Below are 25,801 nucleotides of genomic sequence, written 5' to 3' on the forward strand. Positions count from 1 at the left end.
GAAAATAAAGTGCGGGCCTTGTTCACCAAAACTTGGTCTCCCCATGTCGTTCTTTCTTTCACCTTCTGGCTGAATTTTTCCTCTGAGGCGGGGAAGCTCGTCAAGCCTACTAATTTTGCCTGGGCTTCTAAGATCTGACCGGGGAGGCCTTAGTGTCTCCTCTCCTTCAGGAGAACGGGAGGACGCCTGCAGCCTTCATAGGTGACATAAATTCCCTGCTTTGGAATTTCATTCAGCCTCTTTTCTTCACTGAATTTTCCTACTGAGCTATCCTTATTCCAGCCTCTTTTCTCCACTGAATTTCATCACTGCGCTGTCCTTATTTCAGCCGCTTTTTTCCACTGAATTTCCTCACTGAGCTATCCTCATTCTATTACTCTTTATATCTTTGATGAATATTTAAATAAATAGGTCGCCGACGCCGTCTCTCCTTCGAGTACCCTGGATCAGCTGGGACTGGACCCCGGCACATGCCCATTTCGGTAATTCTCTTGAAGGACTCAGAACTAACTGGCACTCTTCTCCTCACAGTTGTGGTTTATTATATGGAAAGACAGATTAGCACCAAACAAGGAAGAGATGCAAGGGGTACAGCAGCCCAGGACAACTCCAGATCGCTCATTGTTCTCTGCAGACGGCATCTCCTGGTCTCTGGCCACAGCTCTCAGCAAAATGCACATCTTTGTCTGAGCATCTGTATTTAGTACATTTACTATAGGCTTCACAAGACAGACGGCAATAGTATCTCTGAATGTACCTAACATTTGAAGAGCCAGTATGAGGTAAATAGAGATTTAATGAGATTTTAATGAGACAGTGACTCCATTCTACAAAGCTATTACATACATTTTCACAGATTTCTACTAATTCAAGTTTTCTTTCCCCCTTGCTCATTCTTCACCACATGGCCCTCTGTTTCCAAGTCAGTGAATGCAATCATATCTGGCCACACATACGCCAAACACGCATATACATATACATAGACATAGTCTGACACACATGTGTTTGCACACTCACATATATACTTAATCACCCCATACTCCACACTCATCCCACACTCACAAACACTCATGACACATGGAACCACACTCACATTATTGCACACTCTTCACTCACACAGCAACATAAAAGACACAATCCCACTTACTTTCACAGAATCATTTATTTGGTCATCAAGAGGGTTATTATGTTCATCGTGTGTCTGTATAAGGTAAGGCTGCATCTTTTCTGGGGAGTGAAGGCCAGAAAAAGGGAGGAAATGTATGTACTTTACCCTCTGTCCATCCTGTCAAAGCACTCAAGGATAATATATTAGACATGCATCTTCTAAAAATTTCTGAGAGCTTTGCCACTTGAGGTGGGGAGTATGGTATAAACGTTGGAATGCCTGTGGGTATGACTGGGAGTGGGTGTAATGGAGAAAGATAAGAAAGAGGACATGGGGGGCAGGTCAGAGGGTAAGGTGAGACAAAGGGGTTCTGGGGTGCAGAGTACAGGAGGAAAGAGGGTGCAGGAGTAAACAGCACATGGATTTGAAGGCTGCAGTGGGTTTCAAGTCCACTGCGGGATTTAAGGGAACTCAGAGGTTAAGCAAAAACGTTAAGGGCACATCACATATTTGCACTGTGGGGAATAAGGGTTGCAGGAGGCATGGGAACATAAAAGAGATTCCACTGAATATGTAGCTTATACTAGGTGGTGTGTTCATTTTTACAATTCTAATCCCCCAAACCATGAATCTGGTATATCTTTCCACCTGTTTGTGTTGTAATTTCTTTCCTCAGTGTCTTACAGGTTTCCAAGCACATGTCTTTTACTTCCTCTCTTACTTTCTGAGGAAATGGATGCTTTTACTATGTTTTTAAAGCATTTTACTAGCTTTGAACATGGTTGATTTACTACCTTTACCAATGAGATTTTTCCTTTTGTAATGTTCATGGTTCTAGTGTGGCCTTTTTTCTGCTTAGAGAAGTCCCTCTAACATTTCTTTTACGGGTGGTTTCACAGTGCTGAATTATTAACTTTTGCTTGTCTGTAAAACTTTTTACCTCTCCATCAAATCTAAACGAAAGCCTTGCTGAGTACTCTTGGTTACAGATATTGGTTGGGTCAAAAAGTTCATTTGGGTTTTTCCATAAGATCTTACAGAAAAACTCAAATGAACTTTTTGGCCAATCTAGTATTTTCCTTTCGTCTTTTAAGTAATACTGTTCCATACCCATTGACCTGCAGAGTTTCTGCTAAAAAGTCAATTGATAGCCTTACAGGTGTTCCTTTGTAGGTAACTTGTTCCTTTTCTCTTGCTGTTTTTGATATTCTTTATTTTTAAAGAGTTACTTTATAGTACAGGGAAATATATTCAGTATCTTGTAATAACCTAAAGTGGAATATAATCTGAAGAAAAAACCCAAGTCACTTTGCTGTACACTGAGGCTAATACACTATTGTAAATCAACTATACCTCTAAAAAAAAAAGAGAGAGAGTGGAGTCTCTATTTCCTACAGCCTTCTGGCTCTCCTGAAAGAAAGCCCTACTGGATTTTAAATATTCTGGGTGCTCATCTTCTCCGTGTTAGAGCCCCATGTAGGGCTCAGAACCCTCACCCCTTGAGGAGAATCTCTGTAGTTGTATTATTCTCCTGTATGTAGGTCACACACCCAGTGCTACGGTTCTTGACTATACAGAGATTCCAACCCTCCTACCTGTCTTGTTGTGGACCCTTCTGCCTTTCTTGAGTTGTAGCAGACCTTTTCTGCTAGCTTCCAGTCTTCCTCATCAATATTTGCTCTGTATTCAGTTGTAATTTTGGTGTGTCCATGAGAAATGAAGAGCTCACAGTTTTCCTGCTCCACCATTTTGGAGCAGTTGCCTGGGGTATTCTTGGTATAGCAGCCCCCAGCTGACTAAAACAGATTTTTCTGGTCAAGGAAGGTGGGTTGATTATACTCACCTGAACTTTAGAAGTCAATAGAGATAATTGAAAGACAAGAGATTGCAAACAGGAAGGGGACTCAACTTGCCAATGCAGGCATGGTTGATGGAGAGAATTCAAATGTAAGTCTATTAAAGGAAACAAATTCTACCAACAACATGAATCAGACTGGAAGCAATTCTTATTTAGGTTTCACTTCAAAAATTCTCTTTGGTCACTGAAAGTGAAGGAATGAATGAATTGGCAACTGTGCACTGTGGAAATACATACAATTCACATATATCACATAATAGTAGGGGATTTTCTTATTTCTTATCCAAGCAAAGTAGAGCCTGTGTACACTGGAGTCACGGCTCATGAGCAGAAAGGGACTGGCAGTAGGGAAGCATGCTGCTATGATTACAGTCTCGTTCACAAGGAAACAGTTCAGATGATCAAAAAGAGCCACAACAAGTTGAAAAATGGAGGAAAGAGTATAAAAATAGACAAAAGTGCTCACCAGGAGAAGGATGGTTTGGGTAGCTCTGGACTCAGGGAAGGACTTGGGGAAGGGGTTGGTCCCCTGAATGTGTTGGATTTACTGCTTATGTCTGTACAGGATGACAACCATGGAGCTGCTGGCCCAGAGTGTGAGCCCCAAACATAAAACATCAGGAAATAATAGCAACACTGCAGACAATGCCTCTGTGGTTCTGTCATGATGAACAGCAGAACAGTATCCAAAATCTCTTTCCTCTGTGATGTTTTTGTCACTCCATTTGCCAGTTATATAGAAAGGAAAAAATGACATTTACCAGCATTTGCAGGATCCAACACAGGAAAATAGAGCTGGGAGCTCTATTTGTACGTACTTGGGAGCTGTTACTTTCAGCACTGCCCACCTGGAGTTCCAGGGACTGATTATGATCACCTGAAAGACACTCAAGAGGCAGATGCTACTGATGGACCCTCCCCTCCCCACTCTGCAGAAAGAAGAGAACTTTGTAGCCAAAATCACTGCGGATATGCTTCCACCCAAAGACTGCCATTGTCTAGGGGACTCCTTTACAGGGGAGGATCAAGGAGTTGACCACAATCAGGTGCTTAAGGATCAAATCTGTGGACCTTAACCTGGAGCCAGTTGAAGTGAAGGATGATATGATGGCAAAGGAGTGAGAAATTCCCCAGGATTCCAGTCACCATCTGAGTTAAGATGATTATGCCTATTGCCAACTTGCTGCTGCCCATTCTCTCAGTTCACAGTCAAATACTTGTCTTGTGAGTTAGAATATCCTGCCTGGGAACATGAGGTGTGGGTTACATACACAGTGTCAGCTGGTATCTCATATTCTCCACTTAACATTAGTTCCCACTTGGAAACTAGCAGTTTATAAACAGTTGCATATATGATATTTAAAGAGCACTAATACATAAAAGTAATCACTGCAGCATGATTACTTCTTCATTCTTCAAAATCTATGAGCCAGACACTTATTTGACCTTAATGATACAGAGAAGAGTAAGATAACCATAGAGTGGTTCAGTGTTTGTCAAAATCTACTTTTAGGACAGAATGAGGACTTGAAACCCACTGGACTGGTTAAAAAAAACGTGCATTGATCCCCTATTTCTGCCAAAAAGTTAATTACCTGTGTTCATATAAATTCAGATTTATATTTAGCTTTTTTTCACAACTTGTTCTTTGATTTTAGACTGGTACTATTTTATAACTTCCATGATAAGAAGATTCCAGTTTTGTAAAGTTTTATTCTGGAGGGCACTATGTAGTGTGACTGAGGCTTTAGCTGTCTTAGTATATGTACATGCACTGCTGCCGGGAGAATCTGGCAGGAACCTGCCCAAGACATGAAAATGAGGATGGCTCAGAATTAAGATGCAAACAGTAAGATCTTTTGCTTTTATTTCAGAAAAGCAGTGATAATAGCATGTATCCCAGAAATTGTTAAATAGTCACATGTAATGCCATAAACTTTGGTACATAAAATACTCATGCATGATTAATTAGTGTAAGGAGTTACTAAATTATTATTTTCAGGTGATGCAATTATCTACTTATAATAGAAAATATAACAATGAATTAGTATTTGCAAATGATATTAACATACCAGAGATATATACAAATCAAAACCTGCGAGGCATGTATTTTTATGCATTTTATAAATGAAAACACCACATATTTAGATTGATATTAAGATACTTTTTAAATGGGCAGAAATGATATGATATATGACTGAAAGTTGCTCCCTGAAACTCAGCATTATTATGTGAACTTTCCTTAACATTTCATAATATTAAGAGTGAAGACAGCCTCACCATAATCAGTGGACTCAGGATGTTTTCAGTGAGGACACAATTACTGTCTCCATTAACATCCAGAGTCAGAGAAGACATTTTCCTTCAAGGTGTTTCCATTTGGATACACTTTCTGCACAGGATAACATTTTTTGCAGACTCGTCATACTCTTTATTGCCACCCTGGAGTTATTAGTGCTATACCTCTACTCACCCTGAACATTAAGTCTATTTTTTCCCCTACAGTAGGTTCAAGAGTGAATTGATTTTACACCTACAGTTTTAAGCACCTTAAACAATCAGGTTTCGTTTTCACTTGGACCAAGCCACAGTAGTCACTGTCAGTGAGGATTCAGTTAAACTGCCTGAGATGGTTTAGGATTAGGACCCTATCTCTCTTTATCAGTTCAGCTCATGCTTCACAATATTCCCATGTTCCCACCTGGAGTTGGCTCTGAATCCAGTTACTACACAGAAGACTGTGCCTTTCTGATATAATCGCTTACTCAGCGTCCTGATCTGCCTTTCTTGTACAGACTCTGACTCTCAGATTGAAACAGAACATCGTTACCTGGCACCTTCCTGCTCCCAGTAGAGTGGGCTCCCTGATGGTCATTATACCCAGTATGTGTGTAGGAGGGAGACAGCCAGACCCTGATATATAGGTTTGAGATGCTGTGTCTTCCCCACTCCTCCCATCAGAGCTGCAATTATCATTTCACCTGCAGCAGCAATGGGAGTGCAGGCCTGGGATCTGAGAACATTTCTGGAAAATTTTCTCTCAGTTGTTAATTACTGGAAACAATTACAAGTTTCTAGTTAGCACCTTTAGGAGACTAAAGGAATGTTTCCAAGAGCCTTCTTATTTTCCCTGACCACTAATGGCAGACAGGGTCTCACATGGAAGAGTGTAAGAAATACTGAAATACACACATGATTGAGGTAACTATTTGGGTCTCTCTGGATTCTTCACTTCCATGAGATGTTTCTCTACATTCCACTAATCTGAACCGTCAATTAAAATATTGGTGGAGAAATGGAATGAGTCCAATTACCTGGGAGGTATATTCAAAGAGATAAAAGGGAAAGGAGGAACATGGGAGAACTCATTATATGAATCATTAGCACAAATAAAATCAATTGATTTAGACTCATTTTCATAATTTCATGGCAATTATGAAGGAAATCTTGTCAGAAAATACACTTTATTCTTATTTAATTCTGTTGGTGATAAGAATGGGATGCAGAACAAATGCATAGAAACAAAGAGAGGGTTTGAAAAGAGTAGCTCTTAAATAAAATCATCTAGATCTGATGGCTCAATAGTCTGAGCAATTAATTCAGGAGGATCAAACCTAGAGACTAAATAAAATACTGCTAAAAAACAGTGGATCATTGGGAAATAAAAAGAAAATCAGAAATTATCTTGAAGCAAATAAAAATAAAACAGAAACTTTAAAAATCAAGAAATAGAAAAGGCAATTCTAAGAGAAACTGAGAAAGATAAAAGCCTACCTGAAGAAACAAGAAAAATTTCAAATAAACAACCTAACCCACCATCTAAAGAAATTATAAAAGGAATTACATAAAATGTCCAAGATAGGAGACAGAGGAAATGATATAAATCAAAGAGTATTTTAAAAATCAGAGATTAAAACACCAACAGAACAAGTCAATGAAACCAAGAGGTGGTTTTTTGAAAAGATACATACAACTGATAAGCCTTTAGCTGGGGTTCATTTAAAAAAAGAGAGAGAGAGAGAGCGAGAACCTGGAACTTCCCTGGTGGTGCTGTGGTTAAGACTTCGCCTCCTAGTGCAAGCGGTGCAGTTTGATCCCTGGAAAGGGAGCCAAGATCCCACATCCCTTGTGGACAAAAAGCAAAATGTGAAACAGAAGCAATATTGTAACAGAAGCAATAAATACTTTAAAAATGGTCCACATAAGAAATCTTTAAGAAAAAGAAATTAGGTACATATACTGTTTTGTATAGACTTTTTACACTTCTTATGTTGTTTGTGAATTTAAAGTTTGCATAATGTTGTACAGCACTCATTGGCATTGCTGTATAAGAATTCATGTTAGGAATATTGAATAATGTCATGAGTCCACTATTATAAGGAGTGATTCTAGAAAAATGGAATTTAAGGGAGAGTTTTGCATTGGTTCCTGGGTTTTTGGAAATGGCTTTTGAATCTGAAGCCCTTCCATTGTGACTCAGCTGGTAAAGAATCTGCCCACAATGTGGAGACCTGGGTTCAATCCCTGGGTTGGGAAGATCCCCTGGAGAAGGGAAAGGGTACCCACTCCAGTATTCTGGCCTGGAGAATTCCATAGACTAAGTCCATGAGGTCACAAAGAGTTGGACACGACTGAGCAATTTTCACTTCACTTCACTTCGAATCTGATTAGAAGTGAAGACACTAATGAGCTCAATTCCAGCAGTAAAGACAGCATGGAGAGTCCATGTCCTGATTCAGCAGTACAGACTCCCAACACATCTGCATGGGATACACCCCATCACCTCTTAGATAAGTAAGTATCTGAGTGACTCTGCTTACAATACTTTTGAACATTTGGGAGAAACTAATGAATGTATTAACATTGGCTGCTTGCTCCTAATGTTGCTGGACTAAGAGATGAGTGAAGAGTTTGAGCTCAGTGATTGGAATGCCCCATTCCAGCACCATATATAGAACCCCAAGGCTTCTATGTGTGCCCTGAAGGAGACCCTTACCCTTTCCCACCCCTTAGCTGAGATTGCTGAAAATCAAGCAGAGACTAGTGCCCTCTTGTTATGTATTACAAAGGATAACTCAGGAGAAAAATTGTGGGGTTCACACAATTATGTATCAAGAATTATAAGTCAAGTTGGGTTTTTTAAGGAAGATTTTATTTTAGAATAGTTTTAGATTTTCAAAAATGGAAGACTATACAGAGTCTCCTTATATTCCACATTCAATTGGTGACTCTGAAATCTTGTATGTGTCAAGTTGTTTAATTAATGAACCAATAGTAATGAATTTGTGCTAACTAAAGTCAATACTTTATTCATATTTTCTCAGTTTCTCTTTTATATCCATTTTCTTTTCCATGAATTGATCCAGATACCAACTGTCACGTTGTAGTCATCACTCCTAGTCTCCTCTTTGCTGTGACAATTAATCAGACATTCCTCAGACTTAATGATGGTGACAGATTTGAGAAGCACTAGTCTGGTATTTTCTGGAATGACCTTTAACTGAGATTGCTGTGAATTTTTTTTGCATTTCTTTTCCATGGGGACGGTCTTGATCCCTGTCTCCTGTACAATGCCACAAACCTCCATCCATAGTTCATCAGGCACTCTATCTATCAGATCTAGTCCCTTAAATCTATTTCTCACTTCCACTGTATAATCATAAGGGATTTGATTTAGGTCATACCCGAATGGTCTAGTGATTTTCCCTACTTTCTTCAATTTAAGTCTGAATTTGGCAATAAGGAGTTCATGATCTGAGCCACAGTCCACTCCCAGGCTTGTTTTTGCTGACTGTATAGAACTTCTCCATCTTTGGCTGCAAAGAATATAATCAGTCTGATTTCGGTGTTGACCATCTGGTGATGTCTTGGTCATGAAAGATCTTTCTTGTACAGTTCTTCTGTGTATTCTTGTCACTTCTTCTTAATATCTTCTGCTTCTGTTAGGTCCATACCATTTCTGTCCTTTATCAAGCCCATCTTTGCATGAAATATTCCCTTGGTATCTCTAATTTTCTTGAAGAGATCTCTAGTCTTTCCCATTCTGTTGTCTTCCTCTATTTCTTTGCATTGATCACTGAGGAAGGCTTTCTTTTCTCTCCTTGCTATTCTTTGGAACTCTGCATTCAGATGCTTATATCTTTCCCTTTCTCCTTTGCTTTTCGCTTCTCTTCTTTTCACAGCTATCATGATCAAGATAATCACGATGGTGTGATCACTCACCTAGAGCCAGACATCCTGGAATGTGAAGTCCAGTGGGCCTTAGAAAGCATCACTATGAACAAAGCTAGTGGAGATGATGGTATTCCAGTTGAGCTATTTCAAATCCTGAAAGATGATACTGTGAAAGTGCTGCACTCGAAATGTCAGCAAATTTGGAAAACTCAGCAGTGGCCAAAGGACTGGAAAAGATCAGTTTTCATTCCAATCCCAAAGGAAGGCAATGCTAAAGAATGCTCAAACTACTACACAATTGCACTCATCTCACACACTAGTAAAGTAATGCTCAAAATTCTCCAAGCCAGGCTTCAGCAATACATGAACTGTGAACTTCCAGATGTCCAAGCTAGTTTTAGAAAAGGCAGAGGAACCAGAGATCAAATTGCCAACATCTGCTGGATCATCGAAAAAGCAAGAGAGTTCCAGAAAAACATCTATTTCTGCTTTATTGACTATGTCAAAGCCTTTGACTGTGTGGATCACAATAAACTGTGGAAAATTCTGAAAGAAATGGAAATACCAGACCACCTGACCTGCCTCTTGAGAAACCTATATGCAAGTCAGGAAGCAACAGTTTGAACTGGACATGTAACAACAGACTGGTTCCAAATAGGAAAAGGAGTACATCAAGGCTGTATATTTTCACCCTGCTTATTTAACTTATATGCACAGTACATCATGAGAAATGCTGGGCTGGAAGAAGCACAAGCTGGAATCAAGATTGCTGGGAGAAATATCAATAACCTCAGATATGCAGATGACACCACCCTTATGGCAGAAAGTGAAGAGGAACTAAAAAGCCTCTTGATGAAAGTGAAAGAGGAGAGTGAAAAAGTTGGCTTAAAGCTCAACATTCAGAAAACGAAGATAATGGCATCTGGTCCCATCACTTCATCGGAAATAGATGGGGAAACAGTGGAAACAGTGTCAGACTTTATTTTGGGGGGCTCCAAAATTACTGCAGATGGTGATTGCAGCCACGAAATGAAAAGATGCTTACACCTTGGAAGGAAAATTATGACCAACCTAGATAGCATATTCAAAAGCAGAGACATTACTTTGCCAACAAAGGTTCGTCTAGTCAAGGCTATGGTTTTTCCAGTAGTCATGTATGGATGTGAGAGTTGGACTGTGAAGAAAGCTGAGCGGTGAAGAATTGATGCTTTTGAACTGTGGTGTTGGAGAAGACTCTTTAGAGTCCTTTGGACTGCAAGGAGATCCAACCAGTCCATTCTAAAGGAGATCAATCCTGGGTGTTCTTTGCAAGGAATGATGCTAAAGCTGAAAATTCCAGTACTTTGGCCACCTCATGCAAAGAGTTGAGTCATTGGAAAAGACTCTGATGCTGGAAGGGATTGGCGGCAGGAGGAGAAGGGGACGACAGAAGATGAGATGGCTGGATGGCATCACTGACTCGATGGACCTGAGTCTGAGTGAACTCTGGGGGTTGGTGATGGACAGGGAGGCCTGGCGTGCTGCGATTCATGGGATTGAAAAAGAGTTGGACACGACTGAGCTACTGAACTGAACTGAACTGAATGTGACATTTCTTTCATGATTATACTTGGGTTCTGTGTTTTGGGGAGGAAGACTGCAGAGGTATAAGAGCCATTTTCATTTCATCATGTCAAGGGTCCATACAACCAACATGACTTATCACTGTTGATATTAACCTAGGTCTCCAGGATGAGGCAGGGGCCTCTGATTTACTCATCAAATGTTATTTTTGTCCCTTTTCATGGTGAACTCATTGAAAGTAAGACACTATGCCACACTTAAGCATGGGATGTTATTTTCCACGTTTTTTCATGATAAACTTTTAACACAATTATATAGAATCTTTCTGAAAAGGAATTATGTTTCCTCAAATACATTATTTCTTCAATTGTATTTCATTTCAGTTTTCACTGGTACACATTAATTTTTATACTTTGAGTTATAATCCCAAACCACTTTGTTAAAAAATCAAATTGTCCAACTTGGTGATTGGCTGTTCTTTTAGGTGACTTCTGTGTGTCTTTGATATAGCCCATCATTATGGTTCTTCTTACTTCTTATTTAAAGCACTTCCTTTTTCTACTATTTAATATAGGATTCTAAAGGAAATATATATATACATATATATATATACACACATACATATATATCCTAGCCCCAGCTTCAGCCATTACTTTACCAAGCAAAAGCTGCTCTTATTAATGAATGGTGTGATGAACCACAGTATGCACTGTACATGTGGTCATGGCCACTGGTGTCTGAAAGGTGGGGTTGTACACAGGTAGCCCAGGGTACAGAATATTCAGCCAAACATGATATTTCTCAAACTTAAAAGTCTGACAGAATTTACCCTCCTTGGATTTTACCTGCCTTGAACAAGTGAGTTGCTTCTTCTTTCTGATTTCCTGTTTTGGGAAAGAGAATATCCATCCTATTCGGTCACACCATTGGAATTTGGTAAGCGTATTACGTATCTGCTTTCAAAAAAAAAAGAAGAAGAAGACAATGGAGGAAACAAGCTCCTTGATTTCAGACTATACTACAGAGCTACAGTCACCAAAACAGTATCAAACTGGCACAAAAATAGACACATAAATAATTGGAATAGAATAGAGAGGCCAGAAATAAACCCACGTGCTATTGGTCAATTAATCTATGACAAATAAGCCCTACCACTGAGAGCTGGTGGGCCTCACTCTTGAGGATGTTCTCCTCCCAGGACCTTCTCTCCTCCCTCTCCACGCTTGTTATAAAGACCTTAACACACCTCCTTTGTGAATGAGTACGAAACAGACTCAGACCAAATCTCACCATGCAAACATGGATGGAATAATATATAATGGAGGTATATATAATATATAATGGAGAAAACATAGTTTCTTCAAAAGTGGTGCTGGGGAAACTCGACAGCTATGTACACATAAGACAATAAAATTATTTTAATATTTTGTACACTTTAAATTCACATAATGCTATATATCAAATGCATTTTAATTTTAAAAATCAGCTGACATAGTTCATCTATTATTTTAAAAATATTAGAATATTCTTTTGTTTTTGTGTTTCTTTTTGGAAAGTATATTTCACTTCAATCTGTTCATTTCTGCATGAAAGTATTTAAATGTTTTAATCTCAGTTCCAAACAACATATTTCTAATAAGTACTACCACCTCTCTAGGCATGTTATCTGTAAACTCATAATGGACTGACAAAGTCTCTACTGAAGGAGATGTATTTTAAATTCCAACTCCCCACCAGGTCACTCTTTATTCTGTGAGGACATTAACTTGTTCTCTTTCATTAATGACTATTGCACATGCTAACCCACAGTCATGCATACCTTTCTCTTTAAGTTCACGCCTGTATAACTTCTAGGAAACGTACTATAGCAGACTGAAAAAACTACACACCTGAATAGCTTATAATATGCAGATTGTTTCAAGACTTGATTTTATTATCACATGAATTCTGAACTCATTTTCTGAAAGTATTAGAAAAATTCAACCATATAATTCTTTACAAGAACTATATGTCATGACAATACTATAACAATTGTTTATTTTCAAGAAGATGTTCAGCATGTCATGTTTACTATTCTCTTGAGATTCAAAATTTTAGCTAGATCTCTGAGGTGAAGCCATAAAGAAGGTTGACCACTGAAGAACTGATAATTTGGACTGTGGTTTTGGGAAAACTCTAGAGAGTCCCTTGGACTGCAAGGAGATCCAACCAGTCAATTCTAAAGGAAATCAATCCTGAATATTCATTAGAAGGACTGATGCTGAGGCTCCAATACTTTGGCCATCTGATGTGAAGAAATGACTCATTAAAAAGACCCTGAGGCTGGGCAAGATTTAAGGCAGGAAAAGAGGATGACAGAGGAAGAGATGGTTGGATGATATCATCGACTCAATGGACATGAGTCTGAGCAAACTCCAGGAGGTATTGAAGGACAGGGAAGCCTGGTGTGTTGCAGTCCATGGGGTCGCAAAGAGTCAGACATGACTGAATGTCTAAACAACAACTGAGGTGAATTAATGAATGGTCAACCATACACTTCAGAAATACACCCAATTCACACATTTCTCATAATAGTAGGGGACTTTGTATTCCTTATCCAGGCAAAATAGAGCCTGTGTACATTACAGTCACAGCTCATGAGCAGAAAGGGACTGACAGTTGGGACACACAAAGCCAAGATTACAGTGATGTTCACAAGGAACCAGCTGGGATAATCAAAAAGAGCCATCATGAGTTGAAAAATGGAGGAAAGAGTATAAAAATAGACAAACGTGCTCACCAGGAGAAGAATGGTTTTGGTAGCTCTGGACTCAGGGGAGAATTTGGTTGGGGTATCAGTCCTACGAATGTGTTGGACACGATGCTTATGTCTGTACAGGATGAAAACCATGAAGCTGCTGGCCCAGAGCATGAGCCCCAAACATAGAACATCAGGGAGTGATAGCAATGCTGCAGACAATGACTGTTGGATTTTGTCATGATGAATAGAAGAACAGTATCCAAAATCCTTCTTGTTTGTGTTGTTTTTGTCATTCCATTTGCCATTTATACGTAGAGGAAAAATGAAATTTACCAGCATTTGCAGGATCCAACACAGGAAAATAGAGGGAACGATGTACTTAGGAGCTTTAACTTTCAGCACTGCACACCTGGATTTCCAAGGACTGATCGTGATCACCTGAAAGACACTCAAGAGGCAGATGCTACCGATGGACACTCCCCTCCCCACTCTGTGCAGAAAGAAGAGAAGTTTGCAGCCAAAATCACTGTGGATATGCTTCCACCCAAAGACTGCCATTGTCTGGGGGACCCCTTTACAGAGGAGGACCAAGGAGTTGGCCACAATCAGGTGCTTAAGGATCAAATCCGTGGACCTTAACCTGGAGCCAGTGAAGTGAAGGATGATATGATGGCAAAGGAGTGAGAAATTCCCCAGGACTCCAACCACCGTCTGCATTAAGAAGATAACGCCTATTGTCAAATCAATGCTGGCCATCCTCCCGGTTCACAGTCACTGATATTTGTCTTGTGAGTTAGAATGTCCTGCATGGGAACATGAGGTGTGGGTTACATGCATCATGTCAGCTGAAATCCAGTATTCTCCATTTACCCTTAGTTCCCACTAAGAAACATTTACTTTATGTTCTTCAGTTACCAGCAGCTTTAAACAGTTGCACATATGATATTTAAAGAGCATTACTATGTAAAATTAAAAGCTGTAGGCTCTACACATGATTATTTCTTCATTCTTCAACAATCTATGAGGCAGGTACTTATGTGATGTTAATGATACAGAGGAGGGTGACATAAGCACAGAGAGGTTGAATATTTGTCAAAATCCACTCTTAGGACAGACTGAGGACTTGAAACCCACTGGACTGGTAAAGATAGTGCATTGAACCCCAACTTTGCCAAAAGGTTAGTTAACTGTTCATATAATAATTCAGATATATATTTAGTTTTGTTTTCAGAACTTGTTCTTTGATATTTGACTGCTGCTATTTCATAATTTTTATTAAGACAGACACTTTGTCTTATAAATTAGGCTTCATGTGTCTTAGTATATGTACATGCACTGCTGCCTTCCAGGAGAATATGGGAGGAGCCTGCCCCAGGACCAGGTAGTGTCATGAAGATGAGGATGGCTCAGAATTAGGATGGAAACAGGAAGTCTTTTGCTTTTATTTCAGAAAAGCAGTTATAATGCAAGTACTCCAGAAATTGTTAAATAATCCCATATAAAGTCGTTAACTTGGGACATAAAATAGTCACACATGATGAAGTAGTACAAAAGGAAAAAGTAAATTATTATTATTTTCCAGTGATACATATATCTATTCATTAATAGCAGAGTTAATTGAATATACGGCAATGATTTATACTTTTCAAATGATATTAACATACCGGAGATATATACAAATCAGCACCTGCAAGGGATCTATTCTTATGCATTTTATAAATTAAAGTAAGAGGCATTTAGATTCATATTAAAATACCTTTTAAATGGGCAGAAACAGTACGATATACGACTGAGAGCTGCGGCCTGAAACTCAGCATTATATGAAGTTTCCTTAACTGCTTATTTCATAACATGAAGAGTGAAGACAGCCTCACCATAATCAATGGACTCTGGATGTTTTCAGTGAGGACACAATTACTGTCTCGGTTAATATCCAGAGTCAGAGAAAACATTTCCCTTCAAGCCATTTCCAGTTGCATTCACTTTCTGTATAGGATTACATGATTTTTGCAGACTCATCATACTGTTTATTACCACCCTGGAGTTATTCTTGTGGCCCCTCTAGGCATCCTGAACATTTAGTCTATGATTCCCCTGAGGCAGACTCAAGAGAAAATTGATTTTATATCTACATTTTTAAACACCTCATAAAAATCAGGTTTTGTTATCACTTGGACTAAGTCCAACAGCCACTGTCAGTGAGGATTAAATTAAACTTTAGGAGGAGCCAGCAGGGATTGGTTTAGGGTGAGGACCCCATCTCTCTTTGCCATCTCGGCTCATGATTCAGGATTTTACTACCTTATGCATAGTGTTGGCACTGAATCCAGTGACTACACAGAAGACTGCCCCTTTCTGATATGATCACTCAGCATCTTGATCTGCCTCTCTTTCACAGACTCTGCCCTCTCAGACTGAAATAGAACACCCTTACCTGACACCAACCTGCTGCCAGGAGAGTGGGCTCCCTGATGGTCATTATACCCAGTTCGTGTAGGGGAGGCAGGCAGTTGGTCCCTGATATGTAGGTTTGAGATGCTATGTCCTCCCCTCCCCTCCCATCAAAGCTGCAATTATCATTTCACCACCAGCAGCGATGGGAGTGCAGGCTTGGGAGCCAAAAACGTTTTGAAAACTTTTCTCTCAGTTGTTAATTACTGGAAGCAATTACAAGTTTCTAGTTGGCACCCTTAGGAGACAACTGGATATATTTGAGAGGCATTTTTTTTTTTCATGATCCCTGAAGATGACAGGGTCTCACCAGGAGGAAAGCAGGAAATGCTGAAATCCCACGCGTTAGGGACTGACATAAGCCATGTAGGTCCCTCTGGATTCTTCACTTCCTTGTGATGTGTCTCTGCTCTGAAACTAGTACTTTCCTCACCTTCAACCACTGGACCAAACCATCAACAAAAGTACTGGTAGAGAAATGGAATGAGACAAAATACCTGGAAAGTACATTCAAAGAGATGAAAGGAATAAGAGGAATATGATTAGAAACTCATTATATGGACCACTGGCACAAATCAAATCAATTTAGACTCATTTTCATAACTCGATGCCAATTATTATGGAAATCTTGTAGGAAAATATAATTTATTATCATCAACCTCTGTGACAAGAACTGGATGTGGAACATATAAACAGTAAAAAAGGGATAGGGGTTGAAAAGAATATGTCATAAAATAAAATCACCTAGATATGATGGCGCAGTGATTTTGACAATTACTTAATTCAAGAGGATCAAACCTGGGCACTAAACAACAGGCTATTAATAACCAATAGGTCTATGTGAAATCAAAAGAAAATGAGGAATTACCTTGAAGCAAATAAAAATAAAAACAAAATTTCAAAATCTATAAAACACAGCAAAAGCAGTTCTAGAGGGAAATTTATATGGATAAAAGCCTATCTCAAGAAGCAAGAAAAATCTCACATAAACAATCTAACCTACCAACTAAAGAAATTAGAAAAAGAACTACACATAGTGTCAAAGATAGCAGAGAGTGGGAGCGATATAGATGAAAGAGAAAATTTTTAAATCAGACATCAAAAGACCAATAGGACAAGTCAATAAAAGCAAGAGCTTTTTTTTTTTGAAAAGATGCACAAAACTGATAAGCCTCTACTGGGGGGATAGGAGGGAAAAAAAAGAAGATCTAGGACTTTCCTGGTGGTCCTGTGGTTAAGACTTTCAACCTAGGGTGTGCAGGTTTGATCCCTGGTAAGGGAGCTAAAATTTTGCTGCCTAAATCAAAACATAAAACAGAAGGGATACTGTAACATATTCTATCAGATCAGATCAGATCAGTCGCTCAGTCGTGTCCGACTCTTTGCGACCGCATGAAGCGCAGCGCGCCAGGCCTCCCTGTCCATCACCAACTCCCAGAGTTCACTCAGACTCACGTCCATCCAGTCAGTTGAGAGAGTCAGTTCCTAGGCAGGTTGATAGGGAGTCTAGGGGTCCCCAAGGAGAGAGGGGTCTGGAATTCTCAAGGAGGAAGAAAGGACAAACTTTTTTTCTTTCTCCACATTCCTTAGGATTATATACCAATAATGTATCCTGCCTAAGGACAGTCTTTGGATTCAACCTTCTGTTATCTTAAAATGTTAATTATGGGAGTAGACCTGGTCTTTACAAGGATGTATCTTGCCTGAGGACAGTGTTATCTTAAAATGCAAATTATGGGAGTAGGTCTGATGAGGTCTTTACAACCTCCAGATATTCTTTGGATTATATAACTTCATTGTTAACACTAGCAAGCGGGTACTCTTTTTGCCCCCTTCTGATGCCTATGTCAGAAGCTTTCTCTATCTCCTTATACTTTAATAAAACTTTATTACACAAAAGCTCTGAGCGATCAAGCCTCATCTCTGGCCCCGGATTGAATTCTTCTCCTCCGGGGGCCAAGAATCCCGGTGTATTCGCGTGATTCAACAACAACCTTTCACAGTGATGCCATCCAGCCATCTCATCCTCTGTCGTCCCCTTCTCCTCCTGCCCCCAATCCCTCCCAGCATCAGTCTTTTCCAATGAGTCAACTCTTCACATGAGGTGGCCAAAGTACGGGAGTTTCAGCTTTAGCATAAATGGTTCATATCAAAAAAATCTTAAAAAAAAGAAGTGCATTTACAGTTATGTGTTACCCTTATATTCCTTATGTTCTTTGTGAATTTAAGATTACCATAAAGTTGTATAGCACTCATTGTTATTGCTGCATATGCCAATCTGTTCATGGGAGAAACGCTGCAAGAATACTGAAGTGGATTGCCGTTTCCTTCTCCTGGGGTTCTTCCTTGACCCAGGGATCCAACCCCCATCTCCTGCAGCTCCTGCACTGCCAGGCAGATTCTTTCCCATTGAGCCAGCTGGGAAGTGTATATAATATACAATATACAAGATTTCATTTTTATGAATTTCAAATAATGCCATGATTCCATTGTTATGAGGAGTAATTCTAGGAAAAAGAATTTAAGGCAGAGTTTTTCATCAGTTCCTGTTTTTGGAAAATGGCTTTCTAATCTAATTAGAAGTAAAGACACTAATGAGCTTATTTCCAGCAGTAAAGAGAACACAGATTCCATGTCCATGTCCTGATTCTGCAGTACAGACTCCCAACACATCTGCCTGTTAGTAGAAGTAAGTATCTGGGTGACTCTCTTTACAACACTTTTTAAAATTTGGGAGAAACTAATGAATGTATTAACATTGGCTGTATGCTCCTAATGTTGCTAGACTAAGAGGTGAGTGACAAGGTTGATCTCAGGGATTGGAATACCCCGTTCAAGCACCAGAGAAAGAACCCAAGGCTTCTATGTGTGCTCTGAAGGAGACCCTTACCTCCTCCCACCCTTTAGCTGAGACTGCTGAAAATCAAGGAGGGGCTCTTACCCTCTTGGTATTTATTCCAAGGGAAGGCTCAGGAGAAAAGACTGTGCAGTTATCTCAATTATGTATTGGGAATTCTAGCCATGTTCTTTAGAAGGATTTTATTTTAGAACAACTTTTGATTTACAAGAATGACAAGACTCTACAGAGTTCGCATGTATCCCACGCTCAATGCATTGACTCTTAAAATCCTCTATTCGGTGTATAAAGTTGTCATAATTAAAAAACCAATAGTGATGAAGTTGTGTTAACTAAAGTCAACACTTTATTTGGATTTTCTCAATTTTTCCTTTATATCCATTTTCTTTTAAAAGAACTGATCCAAATACCAAATCTCACATTGTAGTCACCTCTCTCTAGGCTCCTCTTTGCCAAGACAGTTAGTCAAACATTTCTCACATTTAACGATGTGACAGATTTGAGGAGAACTAATGGGAAAAGGAGTACGTCAAGGCTGTATATTGTCACCCTGCTTATTTAACTTATATGCACAGTACATCATGAGAAATGCTGGGCTGGAAGAAGCACAACTGGAATCAAGATTGCTGGGAGAAATATCAATAACCTCAGATATGCAGATGACACCACCCTTATGGCAGAAAGTGAAGAGGAACTAAAAAGCCTCTTGATGAAAGTGAAAGAGGAGAGTGAAAAAGTTGGCTTAAAGCTCAACATTTAGAAAACGAAGATCATGGCATCCGGTCCCATCACTTCATGGGAAATAGATGGGGAAACAGTGGAAACAGTGTCAGACTTTAATTTTTTGGGCTCCAAAATCACTGCAGATGGTGATTGCAGCCATGAAATTAAAAGACGCTTACTCCTTGCAAGGAAAGTTATGACCAACCTAGATAGCATATTCAAAAGCAGAGACATTACTTTGCCAACAAAGGTCCATCTAGTCAAGGCTATGGTTTTTCCAGTAGTCATGTATGGATGTGAGAATTGGACTGTGAAGAAAGCTGAGCGGTGAAGAATTGATGCTTTTGAACTGTGGTGTTGGAGAAGACTCTTGAGAGTCCCTTGGACTGCAAGGAGATCCAACCAGTCCATTCTAAAGGAGATCAGTCCTGGGTGTTCTTTGGAAGGAATGATACTGAAGGTGAAACTCCAGTACTTTGGCCACCTCATGCGAAGAGTTGACTCATTGGAAAAGACTCTGATGCTTGGAGGGACTAGGGGCAGGAGGAGAAGGGGACGACAGAGGATGAGATGGCTGGATGGCATCACCGACTTGATGGACGTGATGGAGTTCACTCTGAGTGAACTCCAGGAGTTGGTGATGGACAGGGAGGCCTGGTGTGCTGACCTCCGGGAGTTGGTGATGGACAGGGAGGCCTGGCGTGCTGCAATTCATGGGGTCTCAAAGAGTTGGACACAACTGAACGACTGAACTGAACTTAACTGAATGGCAGTCATATTACAATATTTATGTGTAACGAATTACCAAATCTTACACTTTAAATTTACACAATGTTATATGTCAAATATATTTCAGTTTTTTAAATCTGCTGAAATATATTTTTCTTTTGGTGTGTTTTTTATTGTCCTTCACTTCAAACTGCTCATTTCTACATGAAAATATTTTAATGTGCTAATCTCCCTACATGACTAATAAATACTGCCATTTCCCTTAACAATGTTAACTATAAACTTGTAACTGGCTCCCAAACTCTCATCTGATTTTACCTTCGAGTGCTAACCACGGTATTCTGCCGAGGTCCAGACCCGGCTGATCCAGGGAGTTTGAAGCGGGGACAGTGTCGCTGAGGATCAGGATACAATAGCTTCAATTAGATATTAATTAGAGATATAAAGAATAATAGAATGAGGATAGCTCAGTAGGAATATTCAGTGGAGAAAAGAGGCGGAGTAGCTTGGCTTACACGGGAGACCAACAAAACTTCAAGACAAGAAGTTTGCACCACTTATGTAGGCCTCAAGCGTCCTTCCATTCTCCCAAAGGAGAGGAGACACTGAGGCCTCCCTGGTCGGATTAGAAGCCCAGGCATAATTAATAAGCACGGCGGGTTCCACGGTCCAGATGGAGACTCAGCCAGAGTTTGACAGAGAGAGAGAGACATGGGGAGACCAGTCTTTCGAGGAACTGATCCCAATTCTTTATTTTCCATGGTCTACTTTTGTACACTGAGATGTATGCCAAAGTCACGTGGGGTCAGCAGTCCTGACTTTTATCAAAGTCAGGTGCTTCATACAAATGTATACAGAAGTCTTAGGAGTGTTATATCATCTTCTGGCCAGGGGGCCTGCTGACAATTTATGACCCTCTCCTTGTGACAGTGGTCAGTCAACCAGGACACTTATTTCTCCAGGGGTGATTATTCTTAAAAAAGACTCCACCTTCTGAAGGTACCAGGTAAAGTTACATTCCTATAGGGTGAGGGTGTAGTGGGTTTTAATTTAGGAAAGAATTTACTTAGCCTAAGGTCTAACGTGATTAATATCAAAGATTAATACTTATTTCTTCTATATATTCATTAATGTGTGTAAGGGCAGGGGATGTGGAGACTCAGCAATAAATATTGGCTCAACAAATGAAAAACCCTTCAAAAATACAATTTCTAATCAGCCCACTATACTTATACTAATGGTTTTCTAACTTTTCTAAGGAACCTGTTTTTAGAAGGTTTAAAGCATCTCATGCCTCTCACGGTTGGGAGGCTGTGAGCAATCACATGTGGCCGGACAAGCCTGTCAGGCAGGCTAGAGAACCTTCAGAGGAGTTTGTAGGTTAAAACACTCTTGTCATGCCCAGGAGTTTTTATTAACTGGACCTCTAAGTTAACTCCTTCTCCGAAAGAGGTGGTGGGGGACAGCTCCCCGTAAAGTCAGAGGTGTAGGTGAGAGCACAAAGTAGTAAAGTAAGCAGGCTCTGGTTATGGGGGTAGATGCTCGAGGATTTCCAGGGGGACTCCTGAGGCTCGATCCCACCTTTGCGTATGTCGAGTCTCCTTCCTCATGACCTTTGCCACGGGCAGAGTGCCTCACGCTGGCCCCCAACAGTATTCTTTACTCTGTGAGGACATTGATTTCTTCCATTTTATTTCTGACTACTGTACACACTGATCCCTCTTCATGTATACTTTTATCTATAATTCCATACCTACTTCATTTCTGGGAAATTCGTTTTGTTAGACTGAAAGTAACACATTTTAACACTTCATAATATGCAGATTATTTTAAGACCTGTTGTTTATTGCATAAATCTGAACTCCTTTTCTACAAGCAAACTTCATTGATATATTTATATTTCATGACAATATATTTCAATTGGTCTTTATATTGAAGAAGACGCTTGGCATGTCCAGTATAATATTGAGATTCTAAATTTAAATTAGGATTCTGAGGGTGAATAAATGAACTGGCAATGGCTCATTATAGAAATAAATAAAATTCACACTTTTCTCATAATAGTAAGGACTTTGCATTCCTTATCCAGGCAAAGTAAAGCCTTTGTACACTGGAGTTATGGCTCATGAGCAGAAAGGGGCTGACAGTAGGGAAGCACGCTGCAATGATTACAGAGATGTCCACAAGGAACCGGCTGGGTTGATCAAAAAGAGCCAAAAGTACTTGAAAGATGAAGGAAACAATATAAAAGTAGACAAAGGTGCTCCCCAGGAGAACGATGGTTTTAGTAGCTCTGGACTCAGGGGAGGACCTGGAGGAGGCGTCAGTCCTACGAATGTGTTGGACCTGCTGCTTATGTCTGTACAGGATGAGAACCATGGAGCTGCCGGCCCAGAGCGTGAGCCCCAAACATAAAACATCAGGGAACGACAGCAATGCTGCATACGAGGCATCTTTAGCTTTGTCAGTAAGAATAGAAGAACAGTAACCAAAGTCTCTTTCCTTTGTAATGTTTTTGTCACTCCATTTGCCAGTTATATAGATGGGAAAAATGACATTTACCAACATTTGCAGGATCCAGCACAGGAAAAGAGAGAGAACCACGTACTTGGGAGCTGTTACTTTCAGAGCTGCCCATCTGGAGTTCCAGGGACTGATTGTGATCACCTGAAAGACACTCAAGAGGCAGATGCTGCCAATGGACACTCCCCTCCCCACTCTGTGCAGAAAGAAGAGAAGTTTGCAGCCAAAATCACTACGGATCTGCTTCCACCCAAAGATTGACATTATCTGGGGGACCCCTTTACAGAGGAGGACCAAGGAGTTGGCCACAATCAGGTGCTTAAGGATCAAATCTGTGGACCTTAACCTGTAACCCATGACGTGAAGGATGATATAACTGCAAAGGAGTGAGAAATTCCCCAGGATTCCAATCATGGTTTGTGTTAAGATGATCATGCCTATTATGAAAAAGCTGCCGGCCATCCTTTCAGTTCACAGTCACTGGTACTTGTGAGTTAGAATGTTCTGCATTGGAATATGAGGCATGGGCTACATGCATAGTGTCAACTGTAATCCAATATTCTCCACTTAACAATAGTTCCCACTTGGAAATATTTGCTTCTTGTGTTTTCTGTTACCAGCAGCCTTTAAAGGGTTCCATGTATAACATTTAAAGAGAACTAATATGTAAAATTAATCACTGGATATACTCATGTGATCACTTCTTCTTCTTCACAAATTTATTAGGCAGGAACTGAAGGGACCTTGGTTATACAGAGGAGTGTAACCTATACCTAGACAGGTTAAGTATTTGTCAAATCTGCTTCTTAATGCACAGTGAGGACTGAATCCCTTTGGGCTATTCAAGACAGTGGTTCAAGGAACTTCCCAGGTGCTTAAATGATTAAGACTCTGCCTTCCAATGCAGAGGGTCCAGGTTCAATCCCTGGTCCAGGATCTAACATTCCATGAACTCTGATGCATGGATAAAGACAAAAAAAAAAAAAAAAAAAAAGAGTGCACTGATCACCAGCCATGCAAACAGCTAGATAGTTGCAAGCATATAATAAACCAGATCTATATTTGATTTTGATTTCACAACTATTGATTGTAGACTTGTGGTATTTTGTAATTTTCATATAACATGATTCCATTTATTTGTAAAGCTTTATTCTATGATACCACGTATTCTGAATAAAGTCTTAGCATATTCATACATGAACATCACTGCTGGCAGTAGAATACAGCAGGAACCTGCCTCAGGACAAGGCAATGTCATGAAGACAAGAATGCTTCACTGTGAGGATAGCAACAGAAAGACTCTTGTTCCTATGACAGAAACACAACTGAAATAACATATATGATAGAAATGTTTGAATAATCATATGTAGGCAATAAACCTTAGGGAATAAAACACTAGCATGTGATAAAACAGTTTAACACAAAAGAAAATTATTATTGTCCAATCATATACTGAACAGTGTGTTATTGTCGGAGCCCAGTGAATAAATTAGCAATGAATTAATATTTGCAACTGACATTACATACAAAACACAGAGGCAAAATTTAGCACTTGTAAAGCATGTGCTCTTGTGTCTTTCATAAACTGACATACTAGATTTGTTAGAATGTCAACAAATTGGTGTTGGTGTCTGTTTCTGATCTGATCACTTACCCAGAATCTTGATATGCCTTTCTCTCACAGACTCTGCTGCTCAGACGAAAGTACAACGAACATACCTTCCAGCTGGCAGGACAAGGGCTTGGTGGGATGGTCATTATACCCAGTATGTGTGTGGGAGGGAGGCAGCCAGATCCTGATAAATGGGTTTGAGACGCTGTCCTCCCCTCCCCTCCTGTCAAAACTGCAATTATCCTTTCACCTGCAGCAGTGATGGGACTGCAGGCCTGGGAGCTGAGAACACTTCTGGAAACTTTTCTCTCAATTGTTAATTACTGGAAACAATTACAAGTTTCTAGTTAGCACCCTTCAGAGACAACTGGCTCTACGTGAAAGGTATTTTCTTTTCCATGATCCCTGAAGGTGATGGTCTCATGAGGAAGAAATGCTGAAATCACACACATTAGGGACTGACACAAACCATTTGCGTCCTTCTGGATTCCTCACTTCCCTGAGCATCTCTGCCCTAATACTAGTACTTTCCTCACCTTCAACCATTGAATGGAACCGTCAATGAATGTATTGGTGAAGAAATGGAATGAGACAAAATACCTGGGAAGTATATTCAAAGAGACAAAAGGAAAAGGAGCAACATCATTAAGAACTCATGATAGGAACCACTGGCACAACTTACATCAATCTAGACTCATTTTCATAATACAAAGCCAATTATTATGGAAATTTTGTAGGAAAATATACTTTATTATAATTGAACCCTGTGATAAGAATTGGGTGCAGAACAAATAAATAGAAAAAAGTGAGGATTTGAAAATAGTTATAAAAGCACCTAGATCTGACGGCTTGATGCTTTTATCAAGTACTTAATTCAGGAGCATCCTGGAGATGAAACAGTATGCCACTAAAAACCAATGCATCAGTGCAAAATTAAAAGAAAATATGAAATACAAGTAGGAGGCTTCACAAAAAGCAAACACACTGACAACTTGATCATGTACTTCTAGCCTCCAGAACTGTGAAAAACTATCTATGTGAAAAACTGTGAAAACTATCTATGTTTAAACCTCCCAGGCTGTTGTATTTTATTAAGGCAGGCCTAAAATGGTAATACAAACTGTAAGAGTCTGTCTTTTTGATCCTGGGACTTCCAAGGGTGATCCTGGAACTTATGTTGGAGAAAGTTTTGCCTATGTTCTCTTCTAGCAGTTTTATGGTGTCATGTCTTCTATTTAACTCTTGCAGCCATGTTGAGTACTGTGTGTGTGTGTATGGTGTGAGAGCGTGATTTGACTTCACTGATTTACATGAGGCTGTCCAGCTACCGGAGAGGAGTGGAGAAATAACTCTAGAAAGAATGAAGAGAAGGAGCGAAAGCAAAAACAAAGCCCAGTTGTGAATGTGACTGGTGATGGAAGTAAAGTCCGATGCTGCAAAGAACAAGATTGCATAGGAACCTG

The 25,801-nt window shown here is 39.8% G+C and overlaps 2 protein-coding genes and 1 pseudogene across 2 annotated transcripts; all 3 read right to left on the reverse strand.

Annotated features, from left to right (window-relative positions):
- Positions 1-1,450: 1,450 nt before the first annotated feature.
- Positions 1,451-4,160, reverse strand: LOC102266205 (vomeronasal type-1 receptor 4-like; annotated as a pseudogene).
- Positions 4,161-13,257: 9,097 nt separating this feature from the next.
- LOC138991713 (vomeronasal type-1 receptor 4-like) lies at positions 13,258-14,214 on the reverse strand. The gene has a single exon (XM_070387065.1). It carries the CDS (start codon positions 14,197-14,199, stop codon positions 13,258-13,260), a length of 942 nt encoding a protein of 313 aa, XP_070243166.1. The 5' UTR covers positions 14,200-14,214.
- Positions 14,215-21,616: 7,402 nt separating this feature from the next.
- LOC102274844 (vomeronasal type-1 receptor 4-like) lies at positions 21,617-23,600 on the reverse strand. The gene has a single exon (XM_070387068.1). It carries the CDS (start codon positions 23,186-23,188, stop codon positions 22,259-22,261), a length of 930 nt encoding a protein of 309 aa, XP_070243169.1. The 5' UTR covers positions 23,189-23,600; the 3' UTR covers positions 21,617-22,258.
- Positions 23,601-25,801: the final 2,201 nt, after the last annotated feature.

Source organism: Bos mutus, chromosome 18 (assembly GCF_027580195.1).
Source record: "Bos mutus isolate GX-2022 chromosome 18, NWIPB_WYAK_1.1, whole genome shotgun sequence".
Taxonomy (NCBI): domain Eukaryota; kingdom Metazoa; phylum Chordata; class Mammalia; order Artiodactyla; family Bovidae; genus Bos; species Bos mutus.